The sequence below is a fragment of the Eriocheir sinensis genome, chromosome 69 (assembly GCF_024679095.1).
Source record: "Eriocheir sinensis breed Jianghai 21 chromosome 69, ASM2467909v1, whole genome shotgun sequence".
Taxonomy (NCBI): Eukaryota; Metazoa; Arthropoda; class Malacostraca; order Decapoda; family Varunidae; genus Eriocheir; species Eriocheir sinensis.
In genome coordinates this window covers 4993416-5016175 of record NC_066577.1, presented here as the reverse complement: position 1 = coordinate 5016175, position 22760 = coordinate 4993416, and the positions used below count along the sequence as shown (strand labels likewise).

The following is a 22760-nucleotide window of genomic DNA, read 5'->3' as shown; positions in this document are numbered from 1 at the left end:
CGATGTATCTTAGCTTCGCAGCATTCTCAAGCGATCTCGCGTAATCACCTGACACAAATGATGTTGAAGGTCCTGCCATTTGCCCGCGGGTAGTGACTTGGGGATAGAGCACACGTCGTCCGTCTGCTCACTCTGCTGGGGAGGTGACCACCAGCGGGTTTGCAGACGACGCACAAGGTGCAGACGACGCTATTTCGTGACGTCACTGCAAAACCTCTATACTCAACACGCAACATATATTGTATAAAAGGTTAAACTTGTTGATCAAGCTTAACCTCCTCACCCTTTCAGACATGGTGCTGCCATCTGGGTGCGATATGAATAACTAGTCCTCGTCCTCAGTCTTGCGGGCACCATTGCCTCTCCTTCCCTAGACTCCTTGATTTATTTGGTGAACGACAATGTGGCTCAGTGGAGGAAATACATTCATTATTTGTAAATCATATAATGATAATAATAAAGGGAAAAAATATTATACTCTTTCTTAAGATGACAAACCACAAAAAACAGCTGAAAGTATTTTATGGTAAACTGACATGATTTTATATATTGGTACAATTAAATTTACATATATATATATATATATATATATATATATATATATATATATATATATATATATATATATATATATATATATATATATATATATATATATATATATATATATTGCCAGCAGAGTGCATCTGTAGGCTTCCTTTTCACGTATAGGCAACTTACACTCCAACGTAATCATAATGAGTCAAGTAAGTTATCATATACGACCTGAACTCTGAAAGCTCTCGTACAATACACAGGAAAAAATTACATCATTCCAGAAGAACTTGGCCAAGATGCAGCAGACACGCCCTCAGAATCATACCAGAAAGCAGTATACGCGTCCTCGTGTTCAAGGGGGAATTAATAAAAGGTAATTTGACTCAACTGGATCTGTATTCATAAACCAAAATCTTTTAAAATTTCACTCAGTACATAAGTATTAATGTATCAGTTTATAAAATATTAAAAACTACAATGGAACTCAACTCGTTGAATCTGCTCACTAGGCCAGAAGTAACAAGGTAACCAGGTGTGTCTTCACATTTGAGCTACTTTTCAAACACAGCATCTTATGTTTTGGTCCTAGCCTGTGTAATTCTTTATACACGGAAATTAAAAATCTAGTAAATAACGGTAATCTAGATCAATTCAAGGTGAAGGTAAAAGAAAATGAATTAGCTCTTCAGAACTCAAGGCATGAATTTTTCATTATAATGTAATCTTGTTCATTATTCTTATTTGGTAATCCATAAAATAATTTGTTCCTTTATACACAACATTGCCTAATCAACCACATGCAACAATGTATTACGTAAAAAGAAAGCTGTCTGTCAGGGAGCTACGGCTCAACAGACTGTGCCATTATTCACATCCATATGTGTATCTACTGTATCTGTGTACATCACATAGGCCAAATAAATATGCTTACTTAACACCTCCTCCACCTACACTCCCAAATACAGCAGCACAACACAACACTTCAGGGGAAGTGGATCCTCATGTGTTGGGCAATATCCCCCTTAACCTTGAAATGTTTCCCACAAACATCACACTTGAACTTTCTCAGGCCAGAGTGTCTGAAGGTATGTATGCTCAAATTAGTCTTGGTAATGAACCTTTTGCCACACTCTAAGCATTCATGAGGTTTTTTGCCAGTGTGTGTGAGGGTGTGGTTGTTGAGGTGACTCTTCAGAGTAAATCGCTTCCCACAAAATTTACATTCATGATTTTTTTCAACAGTGTGTGCAAGAGTGTGTCTCTTGAGGTGACTCTTCTTAATGAATCGTTTCCCACAAAATTCACATTGATGATTTTTTTCACCAGTATGTGTGAGGGTGTGGTTGTTAAGGTAACTCTTAAAGGTAAATTGTTTCCCACAAAATTTACATTCATGATTTTTTTCACCAGTGTGTGTGAGGGTGTGTGTGTTGAGGGTACTCTTCAGAGTAAATTGTTTCCCACAAATTTCACATTCATGATTTTTTTCACCAGTGTGTGTGAGGGTGTGATTGTTGAGGGTACTCTTCAGAGTAAATTGTTTCCCACAAATTTCACATTCATGATTTTTTTCACCAGTGTGTGTGAGGGTGTGTGTGTTGAGGTTACTCTTTTCAGTAAATCGTTTCCCACAAATTTCACATTCATGATTTTTTTCACCAGTGTGTGTGAGTGTGTGTTTGTTGAGGTTACTCTTTTCAGTAAATTGTTTCCCACAAATTTCACATTCATGATTTTTTTCACCAGTGTGTGTGAGAGTGTGTTTGTTGAGGTTACTCTTCTGAGTAAATCGTTTCCCACAAATTTCACATTGATAATTTTTTTCACCAGTGTGTGTGAGGGTGTGGCTGTTGAGGGTACTCTTCTGAGTAAATCGTTTTCCACAAAATTTACATTCATGATTTTTTTCACCAGTGTGTGTGAGGGTGTGGGTGTTGAGGGTACTCTTCTGAGTAAATCGTTTCCCACAAAATTCACATTCATGATTTTTTTCACCAGTGTGTGTAAGGGTGTGTTTGTTCATTTCAGACTTCCCCCTGAATACTTCATCACATTTATAATTTATTTCACCAGCGTGTATATGAATGTGTCTGTTGAAGACGCTCTTCAGACCAAACCGTTTTCCACAAACTCCACATTGATGATTTCTTTCACCATTGTATCTAACAGTGCGTTGGTTGAAGGAACTCTTCACACTGGATCCTTTTCCACTAACTTCACTTTCTTGGTTTCTTTCACCAGTGTATGTAAGGGTGTGTGTGTTAAGGGTACTATTCTTACTTAATTTTCTACCACCGTCATGGCATTCATGCTTTCCTTCACCAATGTGTGCAAGGCTGTGTCGTGTGAACGTGCTTTCAGTCTCAGATCTCACACTCCAAGTTTCTTTCCTTTATGGCTGGAGATGCCAACAGTGGTGGAGGTGGTTCTTCTGACCACCCTGATCCTCACACCAGTGGCAGTCTGCTCCTGCTGGTCCCGGCCACCCAGGCCTTGCAGCCTTCACTGCAACACTGATCTTGATGTGAGGAGTTGGCAGGTCTTGCAGGAACATCAGGGGAGTTGTGGCAGGTGGCAAGGTTCCCCTGACCCCACACTCAGGGACCAAGCCAGCAGGTGAGGCGCGGGATGCAGGAAGAAGTCCTGAAGTCAGTGGCAGTGAGGACACAGTGAGTGTTGAGCACAGCACTGGCCTCAGACCCTCACCTCAGCACCAGTGGTGGCAGTCAGGAAACAAAGGGTTGTTTGCTATTTCCTGGAACTGTGCTTCCCGCCTCAGACCCTCACCTCAGCACCAGTGGTGGCAGTTAGGAAACAAAGGGTTGTTTGCTATTTCCTGGAACTGTGCTTCCCGCCTCAGACCCTCACCTCAGCACCAGTGGTGGCAGTCAGGAAACAAAGGGTTGTTTGCTATTTCCTGGAACTGTGCTTCCCGCCACAGACCCTCACTTCAGCACCAGCACCAGCACAAGTGGCGGCCGTTGAGGCACAAAGTGTATGCTGTCTTCTAGCACAGTGCTCCTCCCAGCATGGCCGACACCACTTCCTGGTATGTAAGAGATGAGGTGTTAATGCAGTGCCTTGTTCCAGTAACATATATATATCTGCTTAACAGCCTACTGCAGGAGTGGCCTCCTCAGGCCCTGCTGTCAGTGGGATAAATGTTGTCATATTCTGTGGGCTGCCTCTCCTCCCATCCTCATAACTCCCAACACAAACGCACACTATAGTTGCTGTCACATAACCTGGCATGAATAATCTTTTAGGGAGTGAACTGCAGACTTGGCATCATTGCTTGGGTGATGGAAGGTTCCTGTGCCAGTCTTTGGCCTAGTCTGAATTTTTTCTAAGGTGCATCAAACACCATTTGCATTAATGCAGCCATGATTGCCATTTCCAGTTAAGGGTTGCCTGTAAGGACAGCTGAGGGAATACTGTGAAGGAGCTGTTTATGGGACGCCATCTTTTTTTCAATCTCCTGATCCACTGTTCCGCTGGTCTCCCCAACCCCCCCGTGGGAGTGTGGCTAACAAGTCAGTTGCCTTGTGTCCAGTTGCAACATAGGTGACACTGGCCACACCTTTGGACCATACTGTAAAAGAATTTTCTACCGCTTTATCGCACAGTCACAGCCGATGTCACCTGAACGCCAGAGCTGGGATCTGTTTTTGTAATATTTTCAATTTTTTACTAATTCACCGTCCATAGCCACCTCACTCTCCCCGTACCTGCCTTCCCCACCCCTCCTCGTCCCCGTCTTAACGGCCCCAAAATTTCTTCTGATGAGTGTGTGAGGTCAGCCCTTGAGGACAGGTGACACACACTCTCTCTCTCTCTCTCTCTCTCTCTCTCTCTCTCTCTCTCTCATTTTCCATCACACACACTTTTTGCTTCAGCTGTATTTCTTTCCTTCCCTTCCTTCTTTCAGTTTCCTCCCATCTTTTCCCTCCCTCCCTCCTCCTCCCTCCCTCCATCTTGTCCCCCCTCCACCTCCCTCCCTCCATCTATTCCCCCCCTCCTCCTCCCTCCCTCCATCTTTCCCCCCCCTCCTCCTCCCTCCCTCCATCTTTCCCCCCCCCTCCTCCTCCCTCCATCTTTTCCCCCCCTCCTCCTCCCTCCCTCCATCTTTTCCCCCCTCCTCCTCCCTCCCTCCATCTTTTCCCCCCCTCCTCCTCCCGCCCTCCATCTTTTCCCCCCTCCTCCTCTCTCCCTCTTTCCCCTCCTCCTCCCTCCTCCATCTTTTCCCCCTCCTACCTTCCTCCATCTTTTCCCCCCTCCTCCTCTCTCCCTCCATCTTTTCCCCCCCTCAAGAGGCAAGGCACTCCTGCGGGACCAGATGCCTGATCATTCTCCAGTAAGTCAACAAGATATACACAATAATATGTGAAAATTTCATGCCAATCAAATAAATACAAATGGCAAGACAGGAATGAAATGGAAAAAATCTTTAGTAGCCAGTATCTCAAAAAGTAGTTTTTTAACCCCTTCAACACGAGGACGCGTATACTGCGTCCTTGCGTGCCCCGTACCATATCCAAGGACGCGCATACTGCATCCTGGCTCGCTTTAGCCAATACACGAGCTATTTTATCTCTATATTTATGATTACATCTCAAAATTATCAATTAATTTATGTTTCTTTATGTGCACCATTTAATTCTGCATGTTTTCATATATAATACATCATGATTATGTTGAGTTTATGGCTGAAAACTTGTTATATTCAATAGCGACATTTGAAATTTGGCGCGCGCGGCAATCCCAAATACGGCGCGAGGCACTGTTTTGGGCCAGCCGTAGTGAAGGGGTTCAGCTTCAAATAATTTCACAAAATCGGTAAAAAATCTGATCGCCTTATGTTAAGTATCAGTTAAAACTACAACTAAAGGGCAATTTTTTGTTGGGAATGGATTTTCAATAATGTCAAAAGGAAACAGGACAGAGTAGAGGAAATAATAAGTTACAAAACATTGTAATTTTTTGTCTTTGAAGACAAAACAAAAAATCAAAAAGTTACTTCCAACAAAATGTAGATAGGTAAACAAAGTTTCTTTGACATTTTTTTTCAAACCGATTAACTGAAAAATAAAGTCTGTGAAAGAAAAAATAGAAAAAGACATTTTGTTTGAGTCTCTCCTAAACTTCACCCGAATTTCATAAAATTCACAGAATATCATACCTTTAAACCTACAAACAACATACTAAAATTTCAAAGCTATAGGACGTACCATATGCGCTGGAGGACACCCCGTAGTCGTCCCCTTAAAACATCTGGTAGTGGGGAGGGCTAAGAAGACCAGGGAAATTGTGGGGTAAAAGCAGCTGTTGCAATGATGCTGTCTACCTGAAATGAACAGTTTCTGTGCTCTACTTACAGCAATAATATATATTTTGTAAATAAAGCCACCAATGGCGGCATGTGAGCCAGCGCCATTTTGATGGTGACAGTGCGCCTGCTCAATAAATGCACGGAACCCCTCTCTTGGTAAGGGATCGAGTGTTAAAGCAAAATAGTATTAAATATTAGAGATTCCTGTTCAAGTAGTTGGTTTGAGAGGCTTTTATATTGGTTGCATATGTTTGTCGTGTCTAATAGGGGTCGCGGTCGGGTGTTTCTTGGCTCACCTAGTTTAGTAGTGGAAAAATGGCGGACAGATGTGGTGGATGTGAGGAGCAACATTCCCAGGTTTGGGAGGCACACTCACCATTTCGCCAGCTATTTGGCTGAGCCCATGTTCAAGCGTACATTCCCGGATGTTGGCCAGCAGTTCCACCATTTCCTTCTCCACGCTGCAACAATATATTCCATCCAGTAAAGATATGGGTTTATCGTTTTAATGGGGGGGTCCAGGGGGTACACAGCCCCCCTTTGTTAGCAGGGGGTCGAGGGGGCAAAGCCCTCCCATTAGCTGTCAGGCTATGTAAAGTTCGGTTGGAATAGTTTAAATATGCTCCCCCACCCAAAAACCCCAACTTCCCGCGGGTCTCCCAAGATCGTTGGGGGAAGGGGATTCGGCCTTTTTTCTTTACTTTTAAAAACGTGTGCCTTCATATTATGGTTAAGAGACATGTATTTAGTCCCTTAAACTATAATATGGAGGTGTAACATTGAATTTTGGAGGCACAGAGTGGTTCTCCACAATTACCCAGGAAAAAATACTATCACCATATTACCGGTAGGCGGTGGCCGAAGTGATAGCATACTGGACCCACATTCGCCGCGTGATGGACGACGCGGGTTCGAATCCTCACGCTACCACTCGGATTTTTCAGTCACCGCCGAGTGGCTTAAAACTACCCACATGCTGTCCTGAAGACCACCCATCAACCCGGACTCTAGAGGAAGCCGTCCAAGCGAATCAAGAACGAGTTCCGGGGGGGCAGCATGAGCCAATGCAAGATGGCGCCACTATAAACACTCGCCTGCGCCACAACGGGCTGGGCCGACCATCAGGCCCCACCTGGAAGAAGCCTTGGGCCGACCATCAGGTCCCACCGGGAAGATGCCTACCGGCGCAATAGGCAACAACGAAAAAAAAAAAAAATATATATATATATATATATATATATATATATATATATATATATATATATATATATATATATATATATAAAGAATCTTATTTTGTCCAAAAATAAGCAATCAGCGACTCAAAAGTAGTAGGCTCGCCACTCTTCAATACTCCCCGGACGATATCTCATGGACGAGTGATGTGCGACAGCAAATAATACAGTAGTGTTTTAGGTGCACAAAGTCCTTCATGATGCTCAAGTGTCCTTTACACAGACGGGTGTACGTCTGGCGTGAAGAATCTCGCCCGGTGCGGGAGTCACGGGAGCAAACACCCGCAGCCGAGCTGGTCAAAACGCAAGGAAAGCAAGAAATCTAGCAACACAAATTGCACGTTCATGTTCAGGCAATGACAATACTCGTTCTGTCACGATGTCTGATGCGACGGCCACAGCACAGAAAATGCTGGCATGGTCATCTGCCAATTAATGCACTCTCAGATAAACACTGCAATAGACTAACTGCCGTGCAAGTAGCCGCAAAAAGTAAGGCTACAAACGCTCACCGAGTGGTTCTGAGGCGAGTTCTTGGGTCCTGGGAAGCCAAGCCGTGTTTACCTTCCTTCCTTCCTCTCGCGCCAGGAAGACCCGTCCCGGGCCAGGGACGGTCCCGGAGTCTTGCAATGTACTGCATGTAGGTGTATTTATTTCTTGCAATATGTGTGTGTCTGTATTTATTTCTTGCAATGTGTGTGTGTGTGTGTGTGTGTGTGTGTGTGTATTTATTTCTTGCAATGTGTGTGTGTGTGTATTTATTTCTTGCAATGTGTGTGTGTGTGTATTTATTTCTTGCAATGTGTGTGTGTGTATTTATTTCTTGCAATGTGTGTGTGTGTGTGTGTATTTATTTCTTGCAATATATGTCTGTGTGTAGTTATTTCTTGCAATATGTGTGTGTGTGTGTGTGTGTGTGTGTGTGTGTGTGTGTGTGTGTGTGTGTTTATTTCTTGCAATATGTGTGTGTGTATTTATTTCTTGCAATATGTGTGTGTGTAGTTATTTCCTGCAATAAGTGTGTGTGTATTTATTTCTTGCAATATGTGTGTGTATTTATTTCTTGCAATATGTGTGTGTGTATTTATTTCTTGCAATATGTGTGTGTATTTATTTCTTGCAATGTGTGTGTGTGTATTTATTTCTTGCAATATGTGTGTGTGTATTTATTTCTTGCAATATGTGTGTGTGTGTATTTATTTCTTGCAATATGTGTGTGTGTATTTATTTCTTGCAATATGTGTGTGTGTATATATTTCTTTCTCTGTGTGTGTATTTATTTCTTGCAATATGTGTGTGTGTGTATTTATTTCTTGCAATATGTGTGTGTGTATTTATTTCTTGCAATATGTGTGTGTGTATTTATTTCTTGCAATATGTGTGTGTGTATTTATTTCTTGCAATATGTGTGTGTGTACTTATTTCTTGCAAAATGTGTGTGTGTATTTATTTCTTGCAATATGTGTGTGTGTATTTATTTCTTGCAATATGTGTGTGTGTATTTATTTCTTACAATATGTGTGTGTGTATTTATTTCTTGCAATATGTGTGTGTGTAGTTATTTCTTGCAATATGTGTGTGTGTATTTATTTCTTGCAATATGTGTGTGTGTATTTATTTCTTGCAATATGTGTGTGTGTAGTTATTTTTTGCAATGTGCATGTATTTTGGTGTGTGTGTGTCTTGCAAGGTGCATGTGTATTTTTTTGGGGGGAGGTATTTCGTTGGGGATATACCCCAATGGAGGAAGGCGGTGCATGCCGCGCAACCCCCCAGACGGCTGGCAGATAGATACCTAGTTCTTTCAAGGAGGAGGCCCAACAACGGGCTGAGGGTGTCGGAAAGAGCCCTCCTTTCCACCCCCATGGTAACTGATAGGTCTCGAACCCACGCCCCAGCAACCCGCCGAAGCGCAAGGTAGACTCTACCACGGGACCACGGGAGCCCCCTGCATGTGTATTTACCTAGTTTATCTAGTTGTGGTCTACAGGAACGGCTCAGCTATGCTCAAGCTGTTCCGCCTTTCCAAGTACTTCCGTCTAATTTGGCCTTAAATGCGTTTATTGAGTTAGCCTGTACCACTTCCCTCTCCAGCCCCCACACACACACATCTCGATCTGCGGGAAGCTGTTCTTGATGTCTCTTCCACAAATTCCTTTTCTCAACAGTTTTCCATTTCCTTTTAAGTTTCTCTCTTATCAAAAGGTCATCTCTATCCAATTTCTCTAGACCATTCATCACCCTATACACCGCTATTAATGCTTTTCTGAGTGGCAACTCGTACAACAATTACAAGTAGTCTTATGCAGCCCACTCATCCACTATCAGAGAGAAACAATTTACTCTAAGATGTACTAATAATTCATCACACTCCTTTCGACCGAGGACATTCTTCACGATGGCTGCACATTTTGTTTTTCCGCACTTCCTGCAGTTTCTGTGCTACATCTGGGTCTGGACATATCATTTTAATAGCGGGAGCAAGTTTATCCGCAGATAAAAATGGAAGATTTAGCTCGCTCACTACTGCAGCCAACCGTACTTCTGCTTCTTTCCCTTGTTTTTCAGCATGCTTTTCTCCACTAACAAAAGGCATATCAAGTACACTAACTATATGTTTTGCACTTTCAACTATCTTCTTATGTTTTGCCCCAGCAGCATGCTTTCCTAGTTGGTTTGCCCGCCTTTCCGTCAGAATCACACAATTACAGTGGAAATACATATATAGGGCCCTTAATTGCCGCTTCTTGTCAGCCAACTTTCAAACAACGGTCACTCCCATGTTTTTGTGTATTTCTGCATATACGGCTGTCGTTTCCGCTTGGCTTGAGGACTAGACATGACTACTGCGTATCAGTGTTAAAAACGAGAACTTAACAGTGTGTGACAGACTGCGTCATGAGGGAGAAAAGCATCAATAAAATATTAGTTCACCACATCTTGTTCTATCTCTGGTCATTTGCTGGTTGAGACCACCTTAGATTTTAAGGCTCCGCTAATCTGCATGTGCACTACCATTGATTTTCACTGTTAATTATGTGCATAAAAAGTGAGGTAAAGAGTATAGTTATGTGACTGAAGCAGCAAAGGAAAATAAGAGTTATGACACACAGGTTACTGGTACTGCAAGGAGCTGTTGCAAGAACCGTTCTAGAAAGCTAATGGTACGTACCAGGAAGGTCGTGGCAATATGCACGCTAAAGGTAGCAATAACGTAGCAAAAATATAATTGGTATGTAGTAAATGGATTGTTAAAAGGTGATGGGGACGTGGGACCTCGCCAAGGGTTTTAAACTGTTCTTTCGTTTACACTTTATTGTGTATGGTGGATTAATGATCTCTCTCTCTCTCTCTGAATGAGGGGAATATGTATTTTTTCGATAAAAAATAGCATATATGGTTATTACGGATGAACTCATAGTCTAATAACAATAACAGTATATATTAGCAAACCTTTAAAAAAGTCGGACATAAAGAATTGTCTAATAGATAAGTTAATAAAATAATGAAAGCGGAAGGGAAGATGGAAACAACAAATCAGGACAAAATGGCGGGAAGACGGCCCAACACTCCACAGCTAAGCATAGCAGGCGAGCGTGTCGCTATAAGCGCCGCTATTGGGAATCCAACCAGTACTATACTCAGCGCAGTGAGAAATGAACGATGGGGTGGAGCGCCGGGATTCCGCGCTGCTGCCACACCTCCACAGATCACCGCCCGCCTTCTTTCTCCAACCCCGCCCAACTCCCCCCCCCCCCCCCCTCTCTCTCTCTCTCTGTTTCCATATATATATAGCTTGGATGTGAAGGTGGCCATATGGCGAGCTTGAAGCAGGGGAACGGTCCATAGCGAGCATGTGTGTGTGTGTGTGTGTGTGTGAACCGAGGTAATGGCAAGGTCGCCCTCCCCCGCGCGGCTCATATGCCACGTTTAGGATGGGGGGAAACCTTTATACAGAAAACACGCCTTGATTTTTACCTCAGTGGTGGTGTGGAACAAAAGTTAGAATAATTTCGGAAATACACCAATTTGTATAGAAAGAGAGAGAAAGACAGAGACAGAGGGCAGGGAGCTGAAGCGGGGTTGGAAAAGGGGGACGGCGGGCCGGTGATCTGTGGAGACTGGCAGCAGTGGGGGAACTCCGGTGCCAAGTCTCGTCGTCCATTTCTCGCCGAGCTGAGTATAGAAGGCTACCTGTAATGGTACCGTTAGGATTCCGATACTTTTAACGGTAACCGCAGTACCAAGTGGTATCGATTCTACTCGGTATACCGAGGAAGTACCTACTTAACATAGTGATGCTTTAAAATGGTCTATGAAGCAACAGTAACCTAATGAACTCTATGTCCACCCCCACCTGGCTGGGTTACCCACAGGAAGCTCAGGAAATGGTCATTGCCATAGGTCTATGGAGGTGCAGCCAGCAAGACAGTGGCCGTACCTAGCCCCGCCGCGGCTTGCGCAGGACCCCTAGCTGATTCTTGCCAAGAATTGGGGGGAATTCTTCAAAATCTGACACGCCAGAACAAGAAACGCAAGAATTTTGCAAGATTTCGGGTTAATTCTTGCTTGGTCTACGGTAATTCTCGACCGCAAGATGACGACTCTATATACTTTCCGTCCACGCTGTAAACTCGTAGAAATAGCATCTGTGGGCTCATGTCATGATTTCAGCACTGCAGTGTGTTTTCAGCACTACAGTATGAGTTCTTTGTGCTTTAACAATGTCCCCCAGAAAGATAGTTAAAAGGGATGGTGCTGCAAAGAGGAAAACAGGAACGGTGGATACTATACTCGCAACAGGAACGGGAGGCAAGTCTTGGCCGCTTGGCCTCCTGGACGTGACCGACTCCTATTCACCCTCCATCTCGGACGATACGTTGGGTTAGCTTCACGTTAGTGGTTGAACGTAGTTCCGGTGCCTCAAGAAAAGGGGAACTGCTGCTGCTAAAACCCGGGGCGAATCCTATACCTCGAGCGTAGCTAGCGGTTGCGGGAGTCTCCACCGTAACACATTGATTTGTGTTTCATATTATTTATCATTACTATTTGTTAGTAAATTACTTTAATTCTGTAAAAAATAGCATGTAAAATATTCTTTTTAAATATTTTTTGAGATATGGGACGCATTAATGGGATTTCATTATTTTTAATGATGAAATTCGATTTGGTTTACAAGTGTTTTGGTGTGCGAACAAAATTCTGGAACGAATTAAAACTTTAAACTTGTAAACCGAGGCTTGACTGTATTGTCTCACTACGTCAATATTAATAATCTCGGGAGTAAAAACATATAACTCCCAACATTAGTAGTGATATACAAGACCATAAAGAACCTTGTTTCCAGCAGTCACCAGCCAAAAGGTCATGTAGTGGAGAGACCGGGGCGGCGTTGATTCAAAACGTACAGTAACCCAGGGCCGAGAGAATACCTCGGCCCTGCAGTAACCTACAGCCTTTTCTCGCTCCTCGTCTATTCTTCCCGCACAAAACTCACTCACTGCATTTCCTTACCGCCTGCCGTCTCAAGGGAATAAAATGTTGCAGAACTCCAGGCAGTGGTTTTTTTCTGCAACAAACCTGCAAGAATTATGTCGAATATAAGAGCATGGCGGTGGGGTGACTTTGATGACAAACGGCAGCGATCCACCCGGAGGCGGAATTGTTATTGAATGTTATTGAAAATATTTTCATATCTTCATTCTGACTATTTTCCTTGGTGTTAAATAATAGTGTTAAATAATGGTGTTAAATAAGTATGGGAGACTTTTTAACACCAAGAGAAATCATTTGGGTGCGTGATCACTATAAAATACATATACTCAACACGCAACATATATTGTATAAAAGGTTAAACTTGTTGATCAAGCTTAACCTCCTCACCCTTTCAGACATGGTGCTGCCATCTGAGTGCGATGAGAATAACTAGTCCTCGTCCTCAGTCTTGCGGGCACCATTGCCTCTCCTTCTCTAGACTCCTTGATTTATTTGGTGAACGACAATGTGGCTCAGTGGAGGAAATACATTCATTATTTGTAAATCATATAATGATAATAATAAAGGGTAAAAATATTATACTCTTTCTTAAGATGACGAACCACAGAAAACAGTTGAATGTATTTTATGGTAAACTGAACTGTTTCTATATATATACAAAAAAAAAAATATATATATATATATATATATATATATATATATATATATATATATATATATATATATATATATATATATATATATATATATATATTGCAGCAGAGTGCATCTGAGGGCTTCCTTTCCAGGTATAGGCAACTCACATTCCAACGTAATTATAATGAGTCAAGTAAGTTATCATATACGACCTGAACTCTGAAAGCTCTCATACAATACACAGGAAAAAATTACATCATTCCAGAAGAACTTGGCCAAGATGCAGCAGACACGCCCTCAGAATCATACCAGAAAGCAGTATACGCGTCCTCGTGCTCAAGGGGGAATTAAAAGCAAATTTGACTCAACTGGATCCATACTCATAAACCAAAATCATCTAAAATTTCACTCAGTACGTAAGTATTAATGAATCAATTTATAAAATATCAAAAACAACCATGTAACTCATCATCATCATCATTTCATCGACGCCTGGTCCTAGGAGCTCCCACCAGGGGATGGCCACGGCAGAAGAGCTTCCAACTTTCTCTATCCAGACACTCCCTCCTTGCCTGCTCAAAGTTTCTCAAAGATCTTTCCCCCCTCTCCCTAACGCACTCTTGCACCCTATCCCTCCATTTCACTGGAGGTCGTCCTCTAGCATTCCCTCCCTCTATCTCACTCACATACACGTATCCTTCTGGTCATCTTACTCTCCTCCATTCGCTCCATGTGGCCAAACCACTTTAAGGTCTGTCGCTTCACTTCTTCCACCACTCCACACTTCTTCCCTTCACCCCTGTGACACATTCCAAAATGCTCGTACACACTTTCATTACTCATTCCATCCATTCTACTCACACCACAAGCACTCCTCAAATAACTTATTTCCACTGCCTGCACTCTAGACCTCTGACTTTCATTCCACGCCCACGTTTCACTTGCATATGTGAGGGTTGGTACTATTATTGTATTTCTCAAATCCCCCTTTACTTCCATGCTCACACTTCTGCCATTCATGATTCGTCCCAAACACCCTGCCACCCTTCTTCCTTGCAATGCCCTTTCTCTTATCTCTCCCTCCATACCACCATGCTTACACATGACTGATCCAAGGTACTTAAACTCATTGACCTCCTCCATTTCTTCACCATTCAAAATTATTTTGCATTCTTTTTCACATTCAATTCCCACTCTATATGGATATACAAAATCTACAACCTCACTTCTACTTCGCTCACAAACCATCACTTTACTTTTGTTGACATTTACTTTCAGCTTTCTCCTATTACAGACACTATCAAACACACTGACCAAATTTTGTAGGCCACTTTCATTTTCTGCAATGATCACCGTGTCATCAGCAAACAGTATCGAATTCAGTACCCACTTCCTTCCCTCATCGAACAGTCTTACTCCAACTTCTCCAACTTTGCCCTTCATTTCTCTAATAACACCATCCATATAAATATTGAACAACCATGGTAACATGACACATCCCTGCCTTAAGCCCACTTTTATCTCAAAATGTTCACTTGTTTCTCCAGTAATTTTGACACATGCAGATGCATCCTCATACAAAGACTTTATTGCACTAAGCAGTTTTCCTCCCACACCATAAATCTTTAAAACATCCCACAATGCAATCTAATCGACTCTGTCATAAGCTTTTTCCAAATCCATGAAGGCAGCGTACAGTTTCTTTCCTTTTGCTATTATTTTTTTCTACTACCATCCTGAAGGCAAATATCTGATCCACACATCCCCTTCCCTTCCTGAAGCCTCCTTGCTCTTCACTGATTTTCTCATCTGTAAGTCTTAATACCCTCTATTATGACTTTTCCATATACCTTTCCAGGTATACTTAGGAGACGTATACCTCCATAGCTCCCACATACCCCTCTCCTGCCCTTCCCCTTGTAAACTGGGACAATGGAACTCAACTCGTTGAATCTGCTCACTAGACCAGAAGTAACAAGGTAACCAGGTGTGTCTTCACATTTGAGCTACTTTTCAAACACAGCATCTTATGTTTTGGTCCTAGCCTGTGGAATTCTTTATACACGTACACGGAAATTAAAAATCTAGTAAATAACGGTAATCTAGATCAATTCAAGGTGAAGGTAAAAGAAAATGAATTAGCTCTTCAGAACTCAAGGCATGAATTTTTCATTATAATGTAATCTTGTTCATTATTCTTATTTGGTAATCCATAAAATAATTTGTTCCTTTATACACAACATTGCCTAATCAACCACATGCAACAATGTATTACGTAAAAAGAAAGCTGTCTGTCAGGGAGCTACGGCTCAACAGACCGTGCCATTATTCACATCCATACATGTATCTACTGTATCTGTGTACATCACATAGGCCAAATAAATATGCTGACTTAACACCTCCTCCACCTACACTCCCAAATACAGCAGCACTGCAGCACAACACAACACCTCAGGGGAAGTGGATCTTCATGTGTTGGGCAATATCCCTCTTAACCTTGAAATGTTTCCCACAAACATCACACTTGAACTTTCTCAGGCCAGAGTGTCTGAAGGTATGTATGTTCAAATGAGTCTTGGTAGTGAACCTTTTGCCGCACTCTAAGCATTCATGAGGTCTTTCGCCAGTGTGTGTAAGGGTGTGGTCGTTGAGGTGACTCTTCTCAATAAATCGTTTCCCACAAAATTCACATTCATGATTTTTTTCACCAGTGTGTGTGAGGGTGTGTTTGTTGAGGTGACTCTTCAGAGTAAATCGTTTCCCACAAGATTTACATACATGATTTTTTTCACCAGTGTGTGTGAGGGTGTGGCTGTTGAGGTTACACTTCCGAGTAAATTGCTTCCCACAAAATTTACATTCATGATTTTTTTCACCAGTGTGTGTGAGGGTGTGGTCATTGAGGGTACTCTTTTCAGTAAATCGTTTCCCACAAATTTCACATTCATGATTTTTTTCACCAGTGTGTGTGAGGGTGTGTTTGTTGAGGGTACGCTTCAGAGTAAATCGTTTCCCACAAAATTGACATTGATGATTTTTTTCACCAGTGTGTGTGAGGGTGTGGCTGTTGAGGTTACACTTCTGAGTAAATCGTTTCCCACAAAATTTACATTCATGATTTTTTTCACCAGTGTGTGCGAGAGTGTGTCTGTTGAGGTAACTCTCTTTAGCAAATCGCTTTCCACATAATTCACATTCATGATTTTTTTCACCAGTGTGTGTGAGGGTGTGGCTGTTGAGGTTACTCATCTGAGTAAATCGTTTCCCACAAATTTCACATTGATAATTTTTTTCACCAGTGTGTGTGAGGGTGTGGTCGTTGAGGTTCCTCTTTACAGTAAATCGTTTCCCACAAATTTCACATTCATGATTTTTTTGATGATTTTTTTCACCAGTGTGTGTGAGGGTGTGTGTGTTGAGGGTACTTTTCAGAGTAAATTGTTTCCCACAAAATTCACATTCATGATTTTTTTCACCAGTGTGTGTGAGTGTGTGATTGTTGAGGTTACCCTTTAGAGTAAATTGTTTCCCACAAAATTCACATCCATAATTTTTTTCACCAGTGTGTGTGAGGGTGTGTTTGTTCATTTCAGACTTCCCCCTGAATACTTCATCACATTTATAATTTGTTTCACCAGAGTGTATATGAGTGTGTCTGTTGAAGACACTCTTCAGAGCAAACTGTCTTCCACAAACTCCACATTGATGATTTCTTTCACCATTGTATCTAACTGTGCGTTGGTTGAAGGAACTCTTCACACTGGATCCTTTTCCACTAACTTCACTTTCTTGGTTTCTTTCACCAGTGTGTGTAAGGGTGTGTGTGTTAAGGGTACTATTCTTACTTAATTTTCTACCACCGTCATGGCGTTCATGAAGTCTTCCACCAGAGTGTGAGGGTGTACTTGTTGAGGTCATCCTTCCCAGGGAGTCTTCTCCCACACCCTTGGCATTCATGCTTTCCTTCACCAGTGTGTGCAAGGCTGTGTCATGTGATCGTGCTTTCAGTCTCAGATCTCACACTCCAAGTTTCTTTCCTTTATGGCTGGAGATGCCAACAGTGGTGGAGGTGGTTCTTCTGACCACCCTGATCCTCACACCAGTGGCAGTCTGCTCCTGCTGGTCCCGGCCACCCAGGCCTTGCAGCCTCCACTGCAACACTGATCTTGATGTGAGGAGTTGGCAGGTCTTGCAGGAACATCAGGGGAGTTGTGGCAGGCAGCAAGGTTCCCCTGACCCCACACTCAGGGACCAAGCCAGCAGGTGAGGTGCGGGATGCAGGAAGAAGTCCTGGTCAGTGGCAGTGAGGACACAGTGAGTGTTGAGCACAGCACTGGCCTCAGACCCTCACCTCAGCACCAGTGGTGGCAGTCAGGAAACAAAGGGTCGTTTGCTATTTCCTGGAAATGTGCTTCCCGCCTCAGACCCTCACCTCAGCACCAGTGGTGGCAGTCAGGAAACAAAGGGTTGTTTGCTATTTCCTGGAACTGTGCTTCCCGCCTCAGACCCTCACCTCAGCACCAGTGGTGGCAGTCAGGAAACAAAGGGTTGTTTGCTATTTCCTGGAACTGTGCTTCCCACCTCAGACCCTCACCTCAGCACCAGCACCAGCACAAGTGGCGGCCGTCGAGGCACAAAGTGTGTGCTGTCTTCTAGCACAGTGCTCCTCCCAGCATGGCCGACACCACTTCCTGGTATGTAAGAGATGAGGTGTTAATGCAGTGCCTTGTTCCAGTAACATATATATATCTGCTTAACAGCCTACTGCAGGAGTGGCCTCCTCAGGCCCTGCTGTCAGTGGGATAAATGTTGTCATATTCTGTGGGCTGCCTCTCTTCCCATCCTCATAACTCCCAACACAAACACATACTATAGTTGCTGTTACATTACCTGGCCTGGAAAATCTTTTAGGGAGTGAACTGCAGACTTGGCATCATTGCCTGGGTGATGGAAGGTTTCTGTGCCTTTGGCCTATTCTGAACTTTTTCTAAGGTGCATCAAACACCATTTGCATTAATGCAGCCATGATTGCCGTTTCTAACTAAGGGTTACCTGTAAGGACTGCTGAGGCAATACTGTGAAGGAACTGTTTAAAGGATGCCATCTATGTTGCACTCTCCTGATCCACTGTTCCGCTGGTCTCCCAAACCCTCCCGTGGGAATGTGGCTAACAAAGTCAGTTGTACCTCGGGCTGCCTTGTGTCCAGTTGCAACATAGGTGACACTGCCCACGCCTTTGTACCGTACTATAAGAGAATTTCATACTATACTATCGTACCATACTTTAACTGTCCCTACAGTCATGTTGCACATGGTGTTCTTCAACGCCTCAAAAACTCAATTTCTCGACCTAGCAACTGAACACAATCTCCCAAACACCTATCCCCTATTCTTAAGACAACACTCAGCTGTCACCTTCTACACTAAACATCCTCTGTCTACCTCTCACTAAATCATCTTCCTCGAGGTTGGGCGTTCTGTATCATCTCTGGCAATTCTTTTCCCCGGCATAACTGCTATCCATATACAAGGGCCTTGTCTGCCCTCATATGGAGTATGCATCTCATGTGTCAGGGTGCCTCACACACACACAGCTGTCCTGGACAGAGTAAGGTCTAAAGCTCTTCGTCTCATCAACTCCTCTTACTGACAGTCATTCCGTACCCTACCTTAGAATCACACACTGGTTCACTGCCCCGCCTTATCTCCGCAGCCTGTCCACTAACCCTCCTACCACCAGACACGCCCTGCCCACTGACCCACCCTGCCCTCATAACCCTGCTGAGGCAATACTGTGAAGGAACTGTTTAAAGGATGCCATCTATGTTGCACTCTCCTGATCCACTGTTCCGCTGGTCTCCCAAACCCTCCCGTGGGAATGTGGCTAACAAAGTCAGTTGTACCTCGGGCTGCCTTGTGTCCAGTTGCAACATAGGTGACACTGCCCACGCCTTTGTACCGTACTATAAGAGAATTTCATACTATACTATCGTACCATACTTTAACTGTCCCTACAGTCATGTTGCACATGGTGTTCTTCAACGCCTCAAAAACTCAATTTCTCGACCTAGCAACTGAACACAATCTCCCAAACACCTATCCCCTATTCTTAAGACAACACTCAGCTGTCACCTTCTACACTAAACATCCTCTGTCTACCTCTCACTAAATCATCTTCCTCGAGGTTGGGCGTTCTGTATCATCTCTGGCAATTCTTTTCCCCGGCATAACTGCTATCCATATACAAGGGCCTTGTCTGCCCTCATATGGAGTATGCATCTCATGTGTCAGGGTGCCTCACACACACACAGCTGTCCTGGACAGAGTAAGGTCTAAAGCTCTTCGTCTCATCAACTCCTCTTACTGACAGTCATTCCGTACCCTACCTTAGAATCACACACTGGTTCACTGCCCCGCCTTATCTCCGCAGCCTGTCCACTAACCCTCCTACCACCAGACACGCCCTGCCCACTGACCCACCCTGCCCTCATAACCCTCCCTGCCTACAGGAAGGACTTACGACCTATGCAACTTATGACTGGTCGACTTTACAACCTCCGTTATGACAGTTTCTGCGGAAACTATGAAAAATTGGATGAATTTAAGCAAGAATTATCAAAAGAAATATTAGTTGTGCAAGATGAAGTTGAACCTCTGGCACTCTGTGTGAAAGAGAAGTTGGGTGAGGTGGCAGACATGCTTTGTGCTGACAAGACAGAGTCAGCAGGCAGCAGCTGGGCTGATGTAGCAACACAGAGGAGGAAGGAGCATCTCCTTGTCATCAAGGCCTCCCATCAAGATAAAAAGGCTACTGAGATGAAAAATGAAGTTTCCCAGGCATTGCAAGGCATTCAGATTCCTGATTCAAGATTCACGAATGGAGGTAACATTGTTATGAACTTTGATGTTGAGAATATAAGGAAAGGAGCAGCTCAGAAACTAGAAAATGTAGAGCAAGTTAGCACAAAAAGTGTGGGAAAATTAAGGCCAAAGATCATGCTCTGCTGTGTGCATGGAGGAGACCGGGGATAAGATAAATGAGACATTGTTAAACAGGAATGAGTTCCAACACTTGATTCCAGGAGTTGAGGGGAAAACTAAGAAGATATTCAACAAGCCTGCTGCTGGGGGCACAATGCACTATATCTTGAAATGTGACCCAACTGTTAGAGCCGATTCATAAACATCATGACAAGATAAAACTACAATGGGGAGTGTACACTGTGAGAGATGGATATCATGCAATCATATGTTACCATTGTCAAAGATATGGCCATCTTGAGGCCAACTGTACTGCCAAGAACAATGGAGAAGCCCCAAAATGTTTCAAATGTGCTGAGGGTTGCTCCATGGCTGAGAAGAAATACATAAATTGTGTGGGTGCCGCTTCCACACCTCTGCTCCATCTTCAAGTATTGCAGCTGGACGATGATGGAATTGGACGCTGCTCCTCTAGAAGTCGGGCCGTGTGGGACTGGAGGCTCATCTGGTATCTTTGCCAGTTTCTGTGCTGGCACCTGTCAGGTCTCTGGCGTCCCTTGGCAGACAGTTGAACAGGCTGGGTCCAGCACAGATGAAGCTTTCTGCCTGTGTTGTCTGGATCCTCTGAGAGTGGCAGCTCAGTGACCTCCTTGTGCAGGACCTTCCAAACCTTGGGTGGTGTTGACCTTTAATGCCACCCTTTCCGTTTCGTGTTGGATTTGGTGCCATGCCCTCAAGGGTTTTCCAGACGTAGATAGCGATGTAGCGCTCTCTTCGTCTCTGCAGAGACTACAGCTTTTTGTAAGTCACTTGCATTTTCTGCAATGAGCACTGTGTCATCAGCAAACAGTATCGAGTTCAGTACCCACTTCTTTCCCTCAGCCAACATTTTTACTCCAACTTCCCCAACTTTGCCCTTCATTTCTCTAATAACACCATCCATATAAATATTGAACAACCATGGTGACCTGACGCACCCTTGTCTTAAGCCCACTTTTATCTCAAAATGTTCACTTGTTTCTCCAGTAATTTTGACACATGCAGATGCATCCTCATAGAAAGACTTTATTGCACTAAGCAGTTTTCCTCCCACACCATAAATCTTTAAAACATCCCACAATGCAATCTAATCGACTTTGTCATAAGCTTTTTCCAAATCCATGAAGGCAGCGTACAGTTTCTTTCCTTTTGCTATTATTTTTTCAACTACCATCCTGAAGGCAAATATCTGATCCACACATCCCCTTCCCTTCCTGAAGCCTCCTTGTTCTTCACCGATTTTCTCTTCTGTAAGTCTTTGCACCCTCTCTATTATGACTTTTCCATATATCTTTCCGGATATACTCAGGAAACTTATACCTCTATAGCTCCCACATTCCCCTTTCCTGCCCTTCCCCTTGTTAACTGGGACAATGGTGGATTTTGTCCAGTCTGCTGCCCCCCCCCCCCAATGCTACTTAACATATCTTCACCATCCACTTAACAACTACATATCCTCCGCACTTCAACATTTCTGCTGTGATTCCATTTTTTTTATATTTTTATTGCCTGATTTACTTCTTCATATGTTATATTTCTTTCTTTATATACTCCTCCTCTGCCTGTACTCAAAACTGCTGTTGTTACAGCTGCTGGACGTCCATCCTCAAAATTCACTAAGTTTTTGAAATATTCTCTCCATCTCTCTTTCACAGCTTCCCCGTCTTTCAACATCTTTCTATTCTCATCCATAACTTCATTTATTTTGAGGAGATATTTTCTGCATTTCTTTCGTTTTTTAACTTCTTTCCAATATGATTTCCTGTTCCCTTTATATTTTTCACTTGGTCTTTTTCCAAAGTCTTCATCAACTCTCTTCTTACTTTCTTTTATTGCTTGTTTTAATTTAATTTTGCATTCTCTATTTTTCTTTTTCCTTTCCCTTTTTACTTGCTCAGCCACATTTCTTCCTTGAGTTTCCTTAAAAAGTTCCCTTTTCTCTTTTACTATCCTCCTTATCTCTTCTGTCCACCATGAACATCCTTTTCTTTTTCCATCTCTCACCACTTTCATCCCTAACACTTTTTTTGTTGTAGTGGGAAAGCCGAGAAGTGGCTGAGAAACGGCAACATTACACTGCATTTTGAGACTAAGAAAAGAGCATGGAACGTATATCAGAGTACTCCTCTCACGACCATAAAGCCATTTAAAATATTTACTTATACTCAAACTCCATTCTTTTTGGGTGGTGTTTGTTACAGAATAAACAGTCTCGTGACACATGGCATCTAGCCGAGAGTCGCTTGTTGTCTACTTTAGAGAATTTGACAAGTGATTAATGTATGGATAGCTAATTCAGTCTGCCATGACCTTACAGCACCACCCATGACGATCAATCACTCACCACAGTGACCCAGTTCATGCATGGTGGGTTGCTCTATGCCGCCACCGCCTACAATTAGCTCGAACTAGGCGTTTTGAGCCGAGCCCAAATCTGAGTCCACCGTTTCAGCGGACCGACTCGCGGGAGCCCAAAAATGGGTCCACCGACGCTCCCGGGTTAAGGC

The 22760-nt window shown here is 43.2% G+C and overlaps 1 protein-coding gene across 34 annotated transcripts in view; it reads right to left on the bottom strand.

Moving 5' to 3' along the window:
• LOC126988436 (zinc finger protein 708-like) overlaps positions 1–22760 on the bottom strand; it is a 227702-nt gene that overhangs the window by 98342 nt on the left and 106600 nt on the right. For 5 of the 34 annotated variants that reach the window (XM_050846551.1, XM_050846550.1, XM_050846552.1 and 2 more), the window contains exons 2-3: positions 17828–17924; positions 1656–3324 (exon numbers count right to left, since the gene is read on the bottom strand). In XM_050846551.1, the coding sequence (XP_050702508.1) occupies positions 1656–2560 (905 nt within the window). In that variant the 5' untranslated portion in view covers positions 2561–3324; positions 17828–17924. Of the gene's footprint in view, positions 1–1229; positions 3584–5765; positions 5882–6162; positions 6305–7613; positions 7778–15386; positions 17191–17827; positions 17925–22760 lie in introns of those variants that run through there. The other 29 variants (XR_007741951.1, XR_007741950.1, XM_050846541.1 and 26 more) reach the window with 20 other exon arrangements.